Raw genomic sequence first — 16560 nt, forward strand, 5'->3', positions numbered from 1 at the left:
AAAGAGCCCAGATGTCCATCAACAGATGAATGGATAAAGAAGATGTGGTGTATGTATATGTGTGTGTATACACACACACACACACACACACACACACACACACACCACGGACTACAACTCAGCCATCAAGAAAATGAAATCTTGCCATTTGCAACAACATGGATGGAACGAGAGGATATTATGCTAAGCAAAAGAAGTCAATCAGGGAAAGACAGTTATCATATGATCTCACTCATAAGTAGAATTTAAATGAGAAAATAAAATGAGACAAAATTAGAGAGGGAAGCAAACCATAAGAGACTTTTAATCATAGGAAACAAACTGAGGGTCACTGGAGGGGAGGGGATGGTGGGATAGGATAAGTGGGTGATGAACATTAAGGAGGGCACATAAAGTAATGAGCACTGGGTATTATATAAGACTGATAAATCACTGATCTCTACTTCTGAAACCAATAATACAATATATGTTAATTACCCATATGTAGGGTAATATGTACCCATTATAATGATAATACAGTCATATTTATTAATGTATAACTAATTCCACAATGAAATTTTTAAAAAGTTATAAAAATGGAATATAGAGTATGGCCCATTTATGTATTGTATATTGTCTCTTTCTATATGAATAAATTTCACTAGGGAACTATATATGTTAATAAACACATATACCATATATAGAGAGAATAGAACACAAAATCTTGAAAGGACATAGGCCAAAATGTTAAAAGTTGTATTTCCTGTGCATGTTGGCAGAAACACGGGTGATTTCTGTTTCTTTTATATATTATCTTGATATATGCATCATTAATAATGACAATGAATTGTCTGCAACATTTAAGATTTCAAAATGGTCTGAAGAACACTGCAACAGAAACTTGTAAAGCCATCCTCAGCTTAAGAAATAAAATGCTAACACACCAAAAAAAAAAATTTTTTTTGTATATATCAAAATTATCCAGTGACACCTTTTTGAATTTGAAATTTACTTTTATTAAAAATGTGTAATTTGCCATATTATATAAAGTCAGTTCCAAATATTTTAAAAATCGGGACACCTGGGTGGCTCAGTGGTTGAGCATCTGCCTTTGGCTCAAGGTGTGATCCTGGACTTCCGGGATCAAGTCCCACATCGGCCCCCTGCATGGAACCTGCTTCCCCCTCTGCCTATGTCTCTGCCTCTCTCTCTCTACGTGTCTCCCATGAATAAATAAAATCTTAAAAAGCCCAAATATTTAAAAAAAAATCATAGCTAAGTTAAAAAAAAAAAAGGCAAAGTACTTTACATATATAGCAATTTAAGCCTAAAAAACCAAAAGTCAAGTAATTAGTAGAATATGAAACTCATGTTAACAAATTTGGACTCAATGTTTATTCACTGTTATGTTACTTTAACAACTTTTAGATTTTGGTACAATATATAAAGAGCCTTAAAATCCTCTCATCTTTCCAACAACAAAGAGGTGAAAAAAACAAATCTTCTTAGAGGTATTCGAGAATTGAGGCCACAGGGTAAAAACACTGCCCCTAAAACAGGAGATAGGTGACACACAGAATCACAGTTTAATGGGACCAGGAACGACCAATAGAGTCAGCAACTACTAGGAATCCTTAAAAGGGAAACATTGGACTGAGCAAGGACTAGCTTGAGGACTAAAACCACTTCTAGAAGTTTTACTTCCAGGAGCCTCACCAGGTTCCCACTATGAATATCTCCTTGTACTTACCTTCCAACAGTAAGAAACAAAAGTAATCATTCTGAAATATTCCCAGGCATATGCTTCTTCCTCTGCCTGTGTCTCTGCCTCTCTCTCTCTCTGTGACTATCATTAAAAAAAAAAAATAAATAAAAAAAAAGACCTATTTTTTAAAAAGATTTTATTTATCCATTCATGAAAGACACACACACACACACACACACACACACAGAGAGAGAGAGAGAGAGAAAGAGAGAGAAAGAGAGAGAGGCAGAGACACAGGCAGAGGGAGAAGCAGGCTCCGTGCAAGGAGCCCGACGTGGGACTTGATCTCGGGACTCCAGATCACGTCCCAGGCTGAAGGCAGACACTAAACTGCTAAGCCACCCAGGGATCCCCACTAAAGACCTATTTACCTCAGTTTCATCTACCTGATGATACATCATGTCTAGCTTTCAACAAAAAAAATTACAAGTATGCTAAAATACAAAGCAAACATCAGAATCAGACTTTTAGCTAAGATGTAAATTCTGGACTTACCAGATTGTGAATTTAAAGAAGACTAATATGCTAAAGGCTCTAATGGACAGAATGGGCAACATGTAAAAACAGATGGGTAGGGGCGCCTGGGTGGCTCAGATGGTTAATACCTGCCTTTGGCTCAGGTCATGATCTCAGGGTCCTGGGATCGAGCCCCTTATTGGACTCCCTGCTCAGTGGGGAGTCTGCTTCTCCCTCTCCTTCTGCCTCTCCCCCCTGCTCATGCTCTCTCTTATCTCAAATGAATAAATAAATTCTTAAAAAAAAAGACAAACAAACCCAGATGAGTAATATAAGCAGAGATAGAAACACTAAGATAAACAATCTAAAGGAAATACTAGAAATAAAAGATTTTAATAGAAATAAAGAATGCCTCTGATCAGTAGACTGGACAAGGCTGAGGAAAGAATCAGTGAGCTTTAAGATATGTGAATAGAAACTTCTCAAACTGAAAGCAAAGGGGAAGAAAATGAAAAAAAGAAAACCAGAATATTCAAAAACTGTGGGACAATTATAAAAGGTACAACATATACACAACAGGAATACCAGAAGAGAGAAAAGAGAGAAATGAAGACATCTGAAATGGATAAGAGTTCCCAAGACTAATGACAGACAACAAACCACAGATTCAGGAGGCTCAGAGCTCACCAAGCATGATGAATACCAAAAAAATCTACACCTTGGTATAGCATACTCAAACTGCAGAATCAAAGACAAAGAGAAAATCTTAAAAGTTGCCACAGGGGGAAAAACCCTTACCTAGAAAGGAACAAAGATAAAAATGACATCATACTTCTCTTAAAAAACCATGCAAGCAATAGGAGAGAGAAATATTTAGTGTTGAAAGATAAACCTACCAACACTGAATTCTGTATCCAGTGCAACTGTCCTTCAAAAGTGAAGGAGAAATAAAGACTTTCTTAGACAAACAAAAATTGAGGAATTTGTCACCAATAGACCTGCCTTGCAAGAAAGATTAAAAGATGTTCTTCAGAGAGAAGGAAAATGACACAGATCAGAAATCTGGATCTACATAAAGAGCATTTGAAAAGGAATAAATGAAAAATATTCTTTCTTATTCTTAACTGACCTAACAGATAATATCTTTTTGAAAATGATAACAGCAACAATATATTGGACGATTATAGCCTATGAATAAATGTCTGACAGCAATGTTAAATGGGACAGAAAAAAGGAATTGTATTATATAAAGGAGTTGGTTTGCTCTGTTATAAAGTACTGGTATTACTTGTGAAGTGGTACACTGCTATTTTAAAGTCAAATTAGTTGTAAATGCATATTGCAAATTTTTAAAAAAGATTTTATTTATTTATTCATGAGAGACACACAATGAGAGAGAGGCAGAGACAGGCAGAGGGAGAAGCAGGCTCCGTGCATGGAGCCTGATGTGGGACTTGATCCCAGTGTCCCTGAGCAGATGCTCAACCACTGAGCCACCCAGGTGTCCTTATACTGCAAACTTTTTTTTTTTTTTAAAGATTTAACTTATTTATTCATGAGAGATACAGAGAGAGATGCAAAGACACAGGCAGAAGGACAAGCAGGTTCCATGCAGGGAGCCCGATGTGGGACTTGATCCCAGGACTCCGGGATCACGCCTTGAGCCAAAGGCAGTCGCTCAACTGCTGAGCCACCCAGGTGTCCCGATATTGCAAATCCTAAAGCAATCAATAAAACAAAACAAAACAAAGTAAAATTGATACACTGAGAAGAGAGAAAATGGAATAATCAGTTAAAACCAAAGAAAATAGCAAAAGAGCAGAACACAAAAAATAAAACAAAGAATGAGGGCAAGAAATAGAAAATGATTATAGATATAATAGATCTTAATTCAGTTGTGTGATTAATATGTTATTATATATATAAGACCTAATGTTCTCTATAACAAACCCACTTTTTTTTAATTTTTAAAAGTAATTTCTATGCCCAATGTGGGGCTTGAACTCACTGCCCCAAGATCAAGAGTAGAACGCCCTACCAACTGAACCAGTCAGGCATCCCAACAAACCTACTTTATTTATTTTTTAAAGATTTTATTTATTTATTCATGAGAGCCACAGAGAGAGAGAGAGAGAGGCAGAGACACAGGGAGAGGGAGAAGCAGGCTTCCTGCGGGGAGCCTGACGTGGGACTCAATCTCGGGTCTCCAGGATCACGCCCTGGGTTGAAGGCGGTGCTAAACCACTGGGCCATCAGGGCTGCCCACAAACCTACTTTAAATATAAAGACACAAATAGATTAAAGTAATGGAGAAAGATATACCATGTTAGCACTAATAAAATAAAGCTGTAGTATACATATTAATTTCAGACAAAGCAGATTTCAGACCAAGCAAATTTATCAAGCATAGAGACAATTACACAACGAAAAAAGGGGTTCATTCTCCGTAAGACATTACAATTTCTAATGTGTATGCATTTAACAATACAGCATCAAAATATAAGGAAAAACTGATAACGTTTTTAGAAATAGACAAATCTACTATTATAGTTGGAGATTTCAGTGCCACTCTTTCAGAAGTAGACAGATCCAGTGGGCAAAATAAATTAGGATATACTTGAACAGCACTATCCTTCAACTGTATCTAGTTGACATCTATAGACTATCTCATCATCAACAGCAGAATACACATTTTTCTCAAGCTCATATGGAACATTCACCAAGACAGACCAGGTTCTGGGCTATATAACACACCTTAACAAACATAAAAGAATAGAAATCATTCAAACAAAGCTCTCAGACCAAAATGTAATTAAACTAGAAATCAGTAACAGTCAGAAAATCCCAAAGTATTTTGGAGATTAAACACCATACTTCTAAATAACACATGAGTTAAAGAAGTCTCAAGAGAAAATTTAAAATAGTTTGAACTAAATGAAAAAGAACTTGGCTAGACTTTGTCCCCAGTTCCTCAGAGGGAGTCTTTAAATCCTCGAAAATTTTCTTTTTCTTTGAGAGAGAGAGAGAGAACGCGAGAGAGCGCGCACACACACATTTGAGGACAAATAGAGGGCATGGCAAAAAGGGAAGGAGATGAACAAGCAGACTCTATGCTGAGTGAAGAGCCTGATGCAGGGCTCAATCTCATGACCCTGAGATCATGACCTGAACTGAAATCAAGAGTCAGACGCCTAACTGACTGAGACACCCAGGGGCTCCAGGCTGCCTTTTGTCGATTGTTTCCTTTCACCGTGCAGTTTTTATCTTGACGAAGTCCCAATAGTTCATGTTTGGTTTTGTTTCTGTGCCTCTAATGTAAACTTACGGATTTTGGGAGATAATGATAGGTCAGTGTAGGCTGATCAATTATAATAGACGTGAAGTGCCTGGCTGGCTCAGTTGGTGGAGTGTGCCAATTCTTGATCTCAGGGTTGTAAGTTCAAGCCCCATATTGGGTATATAAAGATTACTTAAAAATAAAATATTAAAAAATTATAACAAATGTACCATTCTTATAGAGGATGGTGATAATAGGAGAGGCTATGCATTTGTGGGGGCAGGGTGCTATGGGAAATCTGTACCTCCCTCTCAATTTTTCTCTGAATCTAAAACTTCTATAAAAAATAAAGTCTATTAAAAGGACAAACAAAAAACAAAACAAAAAGATTAAGTAGGAGACACACAGATATATGTAACTATTAAATCTATTAAGAAAGCAAAAGACAAAAACAAAAATACTCCTTACTTTGAAAACTGTCACTGTGGATTAAAAAATGTTTAATTTCAGTATACACTAAAAACTTAAATGACAGATAGTAAGAGTCAATGATAAAATTAAGGGCCAAGAGTGTAGATAAAAGGAAGGTGGGCAGGCCATTTGATTGTACTGTAATATAAAAATATTTTATAAAAATTCAGTCACCACTGAGGCTTGCAAGTTTTATATATAATTCTGATGTATTTAGAGTGCACAGAAACTTACAAAGTTAAGATGATCTTATCCGTAGAAAAGATATTCTAAACAGCTTAGCCAAAAGAAGCATTTTGATTGCCTAATTTAACTTTGTAAAGGAGAAGTAAATCTTATAGCTGGTCTCTGTAAACCTCACAGCTGGAACATTCTAACAGCACCTTGCAGTTTCCAGTGATCAAAGTAAGTTACTTTATATACTAAACTAAGAATTTCATAATAGAAATAATGCAACACCAGGGGGTGCGGTTATCATGAAATAATTACACTCCTGGGAGATTACAGGCACAAGGCTGTACCCCAGGGGTGTGATTATCCCATGATAACCACATCCACTGAAATTGCATTATTGCAAAAATAAGCTCTATTCACTGGTGAGACATTATTCAATAGGTGATTTTTTAAAATGAAAAGATTTTTTAGCTTGAATCAGCAAGTGGATTAGGAAATTGGCCAGTTTATTTTTCATTGCATTCAAATTCAGAATACATCTTTATTATTTGCTTTTCTATTTGATACTGTAGAGTTTTTTATTTTGTTTTTGAGAAACCTTTAAGAGTTTCTATTACTGTTAGTTAAGTGGCACTGCTAAATTCAGGTCAAACTTCAAATGTTTTAACTGAGCAATAAAATTTTAAATAATTTACTTCTATGTACAAAATTTTTAATTTTTCTAATATTCACTTATAAAACTTATAAGTGTACAATCAATGTTAATATATTCATCTACTTCCTGCCAGACATTTTCCCACGAGTATCTGTCTATATATCTACCTAAAGATAGCAAGAGAAACAGGAATGGAATCCAGGTAGCTACTATGTTTTAGAACTTGCTTTTTTTATTTGACCAAATGTTAAGGACATCAATATCATTAATAAGTCTTTTTATCATATCAATTGTTCTTATACACAGCTGAAGCTGATGGTTCTCAACCTTCATAGTGCATTAGAATAGATTGTAACTTTCATCATCTTCATCATCTTCTGGGGTATCACAGATGGTGAAAGCTAGTGATCCATTTTTACCATAATTTTATCACAGAGTTCAGAGGTTTGAGATATTCTCAGATGAGTAAGATATAGGATTTAAAAGAAATAAAAAATATCCTGTGTATTTGTCAGTATTTGTTCTCACACTTACATTTGCCAGTTTTTTTGTTTTTTTTGTTTTTTTATTTATGATAGTAACAGAGAGAGAGAGAGAGAGAGAGGCAGAGACATAGGCAGAGGGAGAAGCAGGCTCCATGCACGGGGAGCCCGATGTGGGATTCGATCCCGGGTCTCCAGGATCACGCCCTGGGCCAAAGGCAGGCACCAAACCGCTGCGCCACCCAGGGATCCCCATTTGCCAGTTTTAAAGGAAAAACTGTTAATGGAAATTTTCCTAATACTTTTTTCTATAAAAAATGAGGCAAAGAGGGACACCTGGGTGGCTCAGTGGTTGAGCGTCTGCCTTCGGCTCAGGTCATGATCCTGGGATCTAGGATTGAATCCCACATCGGGCTCCCTGTGAGGAGCCTGCTTCTCCCTCTGCCTATGTCTCTGCCTCTCTCTCTATGTCTCTCATGAATAAATAAATCTTAAAAAAAATAAAAAAGAATGAGGCAAAGAATTCAGACTGCTACTTATATTTCTCATCATAAACATACTGTTTACAACATACCAGTAACTTTTTGCTTCCTTTAGCTGTTACAACTATTCTGAAAATAAATCTAATATAGGAGTACAAAGGAAAACATTTGCCTTTTGAAGCATATCATGAGATATTCAGCATCTGTAAAGCCTAAATTTTAAGTTTCTTTCCCAATTTTAACCACAGATTTTATTTATTTATTTATTTATTTATTTATTTATTTATTTATTTATTTATTTATTCAATGATAGAGAGAGAGAGAGAGAGGCAGAGACACAGGAGGAGGGAAAAGCAGGCTCCATGCTGGGAGCCTGATGTGGGACTCGATCCCGGAACTCAGGATCGCGCCCTGGGCGGAAGGCAGGCGCTAAACTGCTGAGCCACCCAGGGATCCCCTTAACCACAAATTTTAACATAAAAGAAAGTTACTTGTAATTTCATCAATTATAAAACTATTTTCATTCTTCTGTGTTTCCTTCCAGTCCTAATATATATGCATGTAGTTTTACATTACCAAAATAATGTAGATTCACTTAGTACTCCTTAATTCACTAAATATATCAACAGTTTATTGCATTCCCCTAATGCTGGATATTTAATTTATAATAGTGAAAAACAAGAAATGATGCTGAAATGAACATTTCCCTTAAAAAAAAAAAAAAAGGTTTTTCAGCACATTACCATCTTTTCTTCTCCACTGTACTATCCTGCTTCCAAAAAGAACACATACCACACCACAGAGAATATTCCATGGCATCATTTTTGCTTAAGCTCATTTTCCCAAAATTTCAGATCATGATCATCCTCTAGGGGTGACAGTCTCAGACTTCTCTCGGGACTCTGATTTGAAAGGGGCTTGGGAACCAATATTTATCTTTAACTTTTTTTTTTTTTAAGAGAGAATGCACCTGTGAGCAGAGGGTGAGAGAACAGACAGAGAGGGAGAGAATTTCAAGCAGACTCCCCACTGTGCTCAGTGGGGAGCCCAGTACAGGGCTCAACCTCACAACCCTAAGATCATGACCTGAGCCGAAATCACAAGTCAGACACTTAAACCAACTGAGCCACCCAGGCGCCCCTCTTATCACTTTCTTCTAAATTCCTAGAAGCTGAATTTCTAAGTAAAAGGACATGCATTTAAGGCTTTTGATACATATCATCAAATGACTCTTTAAAAAGGCTATTCCAGGGTCACCTGAATGGCTTAGTTAAGCATCCTGACCTTTGGCTCAGGTCATGATCCCGAGGTCTTGGGACTGGGCCTGCATCAGGCAGGCTCCCTGCTCAGAGGGGAGAATGCTTCTCCCTCTCCCTCTGCCCCTATACCCTTGCCTGTGCGCTCTCTCTCTCTCAGTCCCTCTCAAATAAATAAATAAAATATTAAAAAAAAGGCGATTCCAATCTATCAACAGTGGATTAAAATGTTCATTTACCACACTTGCTTCAACAGTGGATGTATACTTCTTTTAAATCTTTGTAATGGAAAAAAAATAAAAAATAAAAAAATAAATCTTTGTAATGGAGTGCTGGGCATTATATAAGACTGAAGAGTCACTGACCTCTACCTCTGAAACTAATAATACACTGTATGTTAATTAACTGAATTTAAATAAATAAAAATAAATCTTTGCCAAAATTTTTTTAAAATTTTTATTTATTTATGATAGTCACAGAGAGAGAGAGAGAGGCAGAGACATAGGCAGAGGGAGAAACAGGCTCCATGCACCGGGAGCCTGATGTGGGATTCGATCCTGGGTCTCCAGGATCGTGCCCTGGGCCAAAGGCAGGCGCCAAACCGCTGCGCCACCCAGGGATCCATCTTTGCCAAAATTGATAGGCAAAAAGATAATATATTATTTTAGTTTTCGTTTCTTTGGTTATTAATGCTGTTGAAAATGTCCTTATAGGTTTCATGGCCATTTGCAGTCCTCCTTTTGTAAGCTACCTGTATTTATATCTTTTGCTCCTTTCCCATTTGTATGTTCATTTATTTATTTTTAAAGATTTTATTTATTTATTTATTTATTTATTTATTTATTTATTCATGAGAGAGACAGAGAAAGAAAGGCAGAGACATAGGCAGATAGAGAAGCAGGCTCCATGCAGGGAGCCCAACGTGGGACCCAATCCGGGGACTCCAGGATCATGCCCTGAGCCAAAGGCAGACGCCCAACCACTGAGCCACCTGGGCATCCCGAAAGAGCATTTTATATATTAGGGTTATCAACTATAGTATTTCAAAAAAGTTAATACATTTTTAACCTCTATCACCCACTACTCAATTCATTTAGATACAGAGTAATAGTAATTTGTAGACAGTTCAGGCTTGGTTACATATATATTAAGACTTAGTAGGAGCCACAAATAGTGTATTTTTCTACTTGGTTCACTTTATTTTGAAAAAGTTCATTTGACTGAAGAACAGAACTACAGTATAATCCCACCATAAGTGCGCTCCAAAAACTTTGTATAAAATGAATGATTATACTTTAAAGTCTATGAATGTAAACAGACGGCTGGAGAAGAGCTAATAACCAGCTTTGTTGTATCTGAATTCACCATCCAATACTCTTAAAAAGAGGTTAAGTCAATGGCGTATGTTCTTTCAAGGGTTGTTATATTCCCTAATATAGAATCAAGACAAAGCAGGTCTACTGATTACTCAATAAAAGGCTAAGTCTGGAGTCTATCCTACTCATCCTCTCAGAAGCAGGATCAAAGTAAAATGAGGCTAGGGATTACAAAGGCAGCCATTACTACTGTCTGCCCCTAGCCAATACAGAAGTAAGTCATGCAGTTGTAAGGAAAAACGAGAATGATGCAACCCCTTCCAAAAAACATATATACTTTTCAGAAATAACTTAGATTCCTATGACTACTAAAACTGTAGTCAGAAATATTTGAGACAATGGGTTCTTCATATATGACCTAGTCTACCCTCATGTTCTTTGGGGCTTTCTTTTGGGACCTCTCCCTCTTCTTTCACCAGTTTAGTGGGGGCAGGGGAGGGGAGGGAACATCAATATGTGGGTTATAAGAGTACCTGCACAGTGGCATCATGGAGTGTTCTTTTGTCAGAGATTGCCAGACCAAGGTCTGTACTAATACTCTCTCACCACTGAGCTAATGGTTTCCCTCTATGTAAAATGTGGTTTCTTATCCTTCTTTAGAGCAGTGATTAAAAAAAAAATCAATTGTAATATTCTGTGTACTTCTTCTACCCATTCTAATATCCATAATGCCATTTAAGAACAGCATCAAGGGGCGCCCAGGTGGCTCAGTCGGTTAAGCCTCTCACTCTTGATTTCAGTTCAGATCTTAATCAGTGTCATGAGTTCAAGCCCCATACTGGGCTCCTCGCCCTTAAAAAAACTTAAAAAAAAAAAAAATCCACAAAAACAAAAACTCCAGTGTCAAACTTGACAACGGATCAAATTCCTATAATCTTAATATGAGAACTAGCATTTTGAATCATAAAGCCTGCCTCTGGCTTGTTGGAAGGAAGCAGGATCTCTTGTAAGAGAATAAAAGCTGAAGGTCATATGCTGATTGACAGTGAACCCTGGGCTCAAAGGTGGTAGTGAAAGCCATAGGGAGTCCAAAAAAGTGCATCACAGGGCTAGTGAGAAGGATAGGGCTTAATGCTCAGAGCACTTGCTTCAGTACAGCAGCTCTGCCTTATATATGTTCTATATACTGGGGTTTCACATAAGAGTTCTTTTTTAAAAAGGTTCTGCAGTTTCTTAAATAATGCTGAAAAATCTCTTGAGTTATACTATCATCCATATTTTAAGATGAGGTAAAGCTCATAAAAGTGGAGTAACTTGTTTAAGGTTACAGTTAAGTATTATTATTTCTATTTATTCTGGTTATTTCTATTTATAATTTATTATGACTTACAGTTGGATTAGTGTGGCTATATCAGTAATATACTAATATGGCACTGCAAATTTAAAACTTCTCAGCTTTAATATCTGAGTGTGCAAATGATCCAAACCAAATTAGACCAGTTTTTTTAAGTAGTTAATAATATGCAGGAAGGTAAATAACTTTCAAGTAAAACTCAATTTTAACATGTTTAACATCTTTTTAAATTCAGTTTTGATTTTATCTCTGAACTAAAATGAGGCAATTGCTGAGTCTTCTAGTTAGCCTACATTTATAATTCTGGAGACATGAATATGAAAAATAACTATTTTTAGGTTACTAACCTGATTATGCTTAATCTGTCTTTTACCTTTAAAATCAAGCTTATAGGGCAGCCCGGGTGGCTCAGCGGTTTAGCGCTGCCTTCAGCCCAGGGCCTGATCCTAGAGACCCGGGATCGAGTCCCATGTTGGGCTCCCTCCATGAAGCCTGCTTCTCCCTTGGCCTGTGTCTCTGCCTCCCTCTCTCTCTCTCTCTCTCCCTGTCACTCATGAATAAATAAATAAAATCTTTAAAATAAATAAATAAATAAATAAATAAATAAATAATAAATAAAATCAAGCTTATAGGGCCCTTGGCTAGAAAAATTAAATTTAATTCTAATACACAGCATTTCAAATTCAAAATATATGACCAGAGTTCCCACTGGTCATATTTTGAGCACATGACTTGGTCCAAAAAAACCAAACCAAAGGAAACCACCACCCAGGGAGATTAAAAAAAGAAAAATGTTCTTTCCTTGTTTGTCCTTGATACAAATTCTCAAACAAATCATGTCTAGTGCCTACCTGAGCCATCAGTGGGAACGGAACTTGCATTGATTCCAGAAAGACCAAATAGAGGACATTCTCGATCTGTGTTGACATGACCCCATTTGTGACATTTAATGCACCTCACGTTTCGAACCTGAGAAATCGTGAACATTATTTCAGTTATTAAGATTGTAAGAATCTTTTTTTTTAAGATTTTATTTATTTATTCATGAGAGACAGAGAGAGAGAGAGAGGGAGAGGCAGAGACAGAAGCAGAGGGAGGAGCAGGCTCCATGCAGGGAGCCTATGTGGGACTCCATCTGGGGTCTCCAGGATCACGCCCTGGACTGAAGGCGGCGCTAAACCGCTGAGCCACCGGGGCTGCCCAGATTGTAAGAATCTAACAAATGTTCAAATCCCTACTTCTTAGTAGTATCATTCATATAAGATTTCCAGGGAAAGAGACTCCCTGACTATATTTGGTAATTTAACATAAATACTAAAATCTTCTATAAATTCTGCCTAAAAGCTAACCTGAATCCTGTTTCCTTTTGACTGTTACTTGGTGACAATAGAACAATGTCATCTAAAAAGAAATGATAAAATATCAAAAAAGAATTATGTCCTGGCTTAATCTTAAATTCTCTAATTTATAATAGTTAACCTTTGAAGTTTTAGTTGCCTAACCAGAGGTTTGCAAACTGTTTCTGTAAAACACCAAATAGTAAGTATTATAGGCTTTATGGGCCAGAGGTCTCTGTTGCAACTACTCAACTCTGCCAATGTAGCAGAAGGAAGCCACGGACAATATGTAAATGAATAAGCAAGGCAGGATTCCAAAAAATGTTATTTCCAACAAGAACCTGGCCCTCTGGTAATATTTTGTCCCAATTCTAAACAAATAGTTTAACATCTTTTCTTAACTTTGAGCTAATTCTCCAAATTCCTGAAAACTACAGAGACCCATATCATTATAACCCTCAATACAAACCTTTGATTCCTCTCTCTTTTTTTTTTACCAGGAGAAAATCAAATTTAATAGGCATATGTAAAGAGAATCCACATGGACATGAAATTTCTGATTCCTATCTTTAATCTGTCTACTATATTTAATGTTTTATCCCCGAGTCCTTTTACTATCTGGATACAAATGAAAACCACAGAGCCCTGTTTCAGCTGAAATACCTTTTGGACAACAGTATAAAGAAGTATTTATTAAGTAAGAATTATTTTTTACAGAGTAAAATATGGGTCACTTGCCTGAATGCCAAAGGGCTGATCTCTGATGTTCATGTCATCTTTGGCATATCTATTGTGTAGAGAATATGTATAAACACAATATTAAGAACAGTTTAATAAATTAGAGAGCAGTAATCCTGAAAATAGTTTTATGGTTCTAAATACATTATAAAATGTGTAACTTCAATAAATACACAGAACTATGAAATATATTTAGTATTTCCAAATACCACTTTATTACTAATTATCCAGTTTGATATGTGATTTTTTAAAAATGGAAAACTATGTAAAATTAAAGTCTATGACCAAGTAAATTAGTTGTATAAAACAAATCATGTAAAATATCTTTTTACATTAGTCACCTACTCTAGTGAACGAAGAGGCGATGTAAGATGGGATATCAGATAAAGTTAATGATATATATTTCATCTTAAAAGAAAACTGGCTCTTACTTTTCCCGTGGAGCGCCTTTCTGCCATTCAAATTTGTATTCAGTCTCTCCTTCTGTTTCTTCTTTCTAAAAACATTAAGAAGTCTTTCAATTTTTTCATAAAATTACAATCTACTGCCAAGTAAACTGAAGCACATTAAATAGTACTTTACCTCTTTGTTTTCTTGATTGCATATCAAAGATATAGGAGAAAAAAAAAGCTCAAGTTAAAAACTTCAACGTTAAAGTCTCCTATCATATATTATGATATCACAGTATTTAGTTGTAACTTGTAAGAAATTATTGGTTTGACTTTTTTTCTTCTTTCACAAGATAAAATTCAAATTGCTAAAGGATAAATACAATATTGAGTGAGATAGTTATAACACATTAATTCCTAATTTTTAAACCTTTTTATTTTTCATTGAAAAAATATTATGCTACCTATAAGCATATTCAGCAGGAAGAACTAAAGATGTATACACAAAGTATAAAAGAATAAATGCACTTCTGTTGATGTTGACATTTTTTCCTCCTCAAAGGTCAAGTCACTAAAAAAGTCAAGTCACAAAATATTACTAGATTAGACAGGTATTTTTAGTATTTATTCTATTGCACTGAATTCAGTATTTTACGATTATCTTTACAGGAAAAAATAGCAATTTTAAAGATGAAGAGCAACTTTTATGTACCTATGTATGTATTTACTTATTTAAAGATTATTTATGTATTTATTTATTTAGAGAGAATACAAGCAGGGAGATGGAAAGAATCCCAAGCAGTCTTGAGTACAGAGCCCAAAGTGGGGGCTCAATCTCATAATACTGAGATCATAATCTGAGTCAAAATCAAGAGTTGGACACAACCAACTGAGCCACCCAGGAGCCCCAAAGATGAAGAACAACTTTAAAAAAATGTCTGTTCTAACAGTGCTCAAGCTTTAGTTGTAAAGACATCAAAGACAAAAAAAAAAAAAAAAAGGGAATGAGGCAAGTACCTTTTTTAGCTCCTGGTGGGGCCTCATACATGAAATTAAGGCCATTCTTTACACGCTCATCGCCCATAAGCAACCTAAATAAAACAAGAAATAAAATTAACAATTTTATATAGGAGGAAAAAATTACAGAATAACTGTTCTCCATCTTCTAAAACTCTAAGGAAATTTAGAGAAAATATTTTTGTTGGAGATAAAGTTCCAAAACTTTACTTCACTGATTAGATAACTTCTGAAATACATGAATGGAAATTCAAACAGTGCTGCCTCTTTAGTAACTGGTTTTAATTTTTGAGACTCTCTCATTACCTGAGAGATCCTAGCCCTCCCAACAGAAAAGGAGAAAAATGCCATGGTCGCCCTCACATACTTTTTTTAAACCCTGAAATGCTATGGAAATAATGACAGTTTTGAAATTCTATATTCCAGCAGAAATTTGGAATTAAGTTAAATAGTGCCAACATTTTTTCTTAATTGTGAAGGATCAAACCATTTGGAAAAATGAGTCTCTCTGGAATTTCTTTAGAAAGTCAATCCAATTAGTGCTTGTAATAAGGGTCAAAGTCAATAGGAGAATCAAATTCTTTGATGAGGCCACAGAGGAGAGAACAGTTTAAAGAGATCCTACAACAGGTTAATCACTATGATAGAATCAATGTCTGCTGCACCTCAAAAATCATTTTCCTTATAGTCTAACACTGAAAGTTCCCAGTTTGAGTTCTGTTTAGAGAGATATAATTTTTTAAAAAGCTCTGCAATAAATTGAATGACTGGTTGAGTTAAAGTTTTAATTCATAAGATCCAAGTAAAGTACTGATTATAAAGATGAAAGCTAAAGAGTGAATAGAATCACCTCTTATATTTGAAAAAGGCAATCACAAAGGATGTATTACATAATTATAATTCTTCACTTATTTCCATTGGAATTTTTAAGGAACTATAAAAAAAAGACAGCAAAAGGATGACAGGATCTCTATCTATATAATGGAATATTATTTTGCAATAAAAAGGAATGAACTACTGAAACATGCTACAAAATAGATGAACTTCAAAAACATAATACTAAGAGAAAGAAGCCAGTCACAAAAGACCATTTATATGTGTAATCTCATTTATATGACATGCCCAGAGTAGGCAAATCTATAGAGACAGAAAAGAAATTAATGGTTGCTTAGGGCTGAGAAGTAGAAGGCACAGGGTATAAGAATGGGAAGTAACTGCTAACGGGTACAATATTTCTTTTTCAGATGATGAAAATGTTCTGATATTAGATTAGGATGGCTCCCAAACTCTGTAATGATATATACTTAAAGCCAATGTACACTTTCAACAACTGTAAAAATTTTATCTTAGATTAACACCATCTTAAAAGTTAAAATCAAGCACGTGAAAAGCTCAACATCACTAGTCATCAG

At 35.6% G+C, this 16560-nt stretch overlaps 1 protein-coding gene across 4 annotated transcripts in view; it reads right to left on the reverse strand.

The window, feature by feature from the left end:
* The window catches only part of CIR1 (corepressor interacting with RBPJ, CIR1), a 39541-nt gene that overhangs the window by 12970 nt on the left and 10011 nt on the right, over positions 1-16560 (reverse strand). For 2 of the 4 annotated variants that reach the window (XM_049106288.1, XM_049106289.1), the window contains exons 3-6: positions 15149-15222; positions 14174-14238; positions 13743-13791; positions 12519-12636 (exon numbers count right to left, since the gene is read on the reverse strand). In XM_049106288.1, coding sequence (XP_048962245.1) covers positions 12519-12636; positions 13743-13791; positions 14174-14238; positions 15149-15193 — 277 coding nt within the window. In that variant the 5' untranslated portion in view covers positions 15194-15222. Of the gene's footprint in view, positions 1-1729; positions 1826-12518; positions 12637-13742; positions 13792-14173; positions 14239-14324; positions 14336-15148; positions 15223-16560 lie in introns of all 4 variants that reach the window. The other 2 variants (XM_049106287.1, XM_025460228.3) reach the window with 2 other exon arrangements.

The sequence above is a fragment of the Canis lupus genome, chromosome 36 (assembly GCF_003254725.2).
Source record: "Canis lupus dingo isolate Sandy chromosome 36, ASM325472v2, whole genome shotgun sequence".
Taxonomy (NCBI): Eukaryota; Metazoa; Chordata; class Mammalia; order Carnivora; family Canidae; genus Canis; species Canis lupus.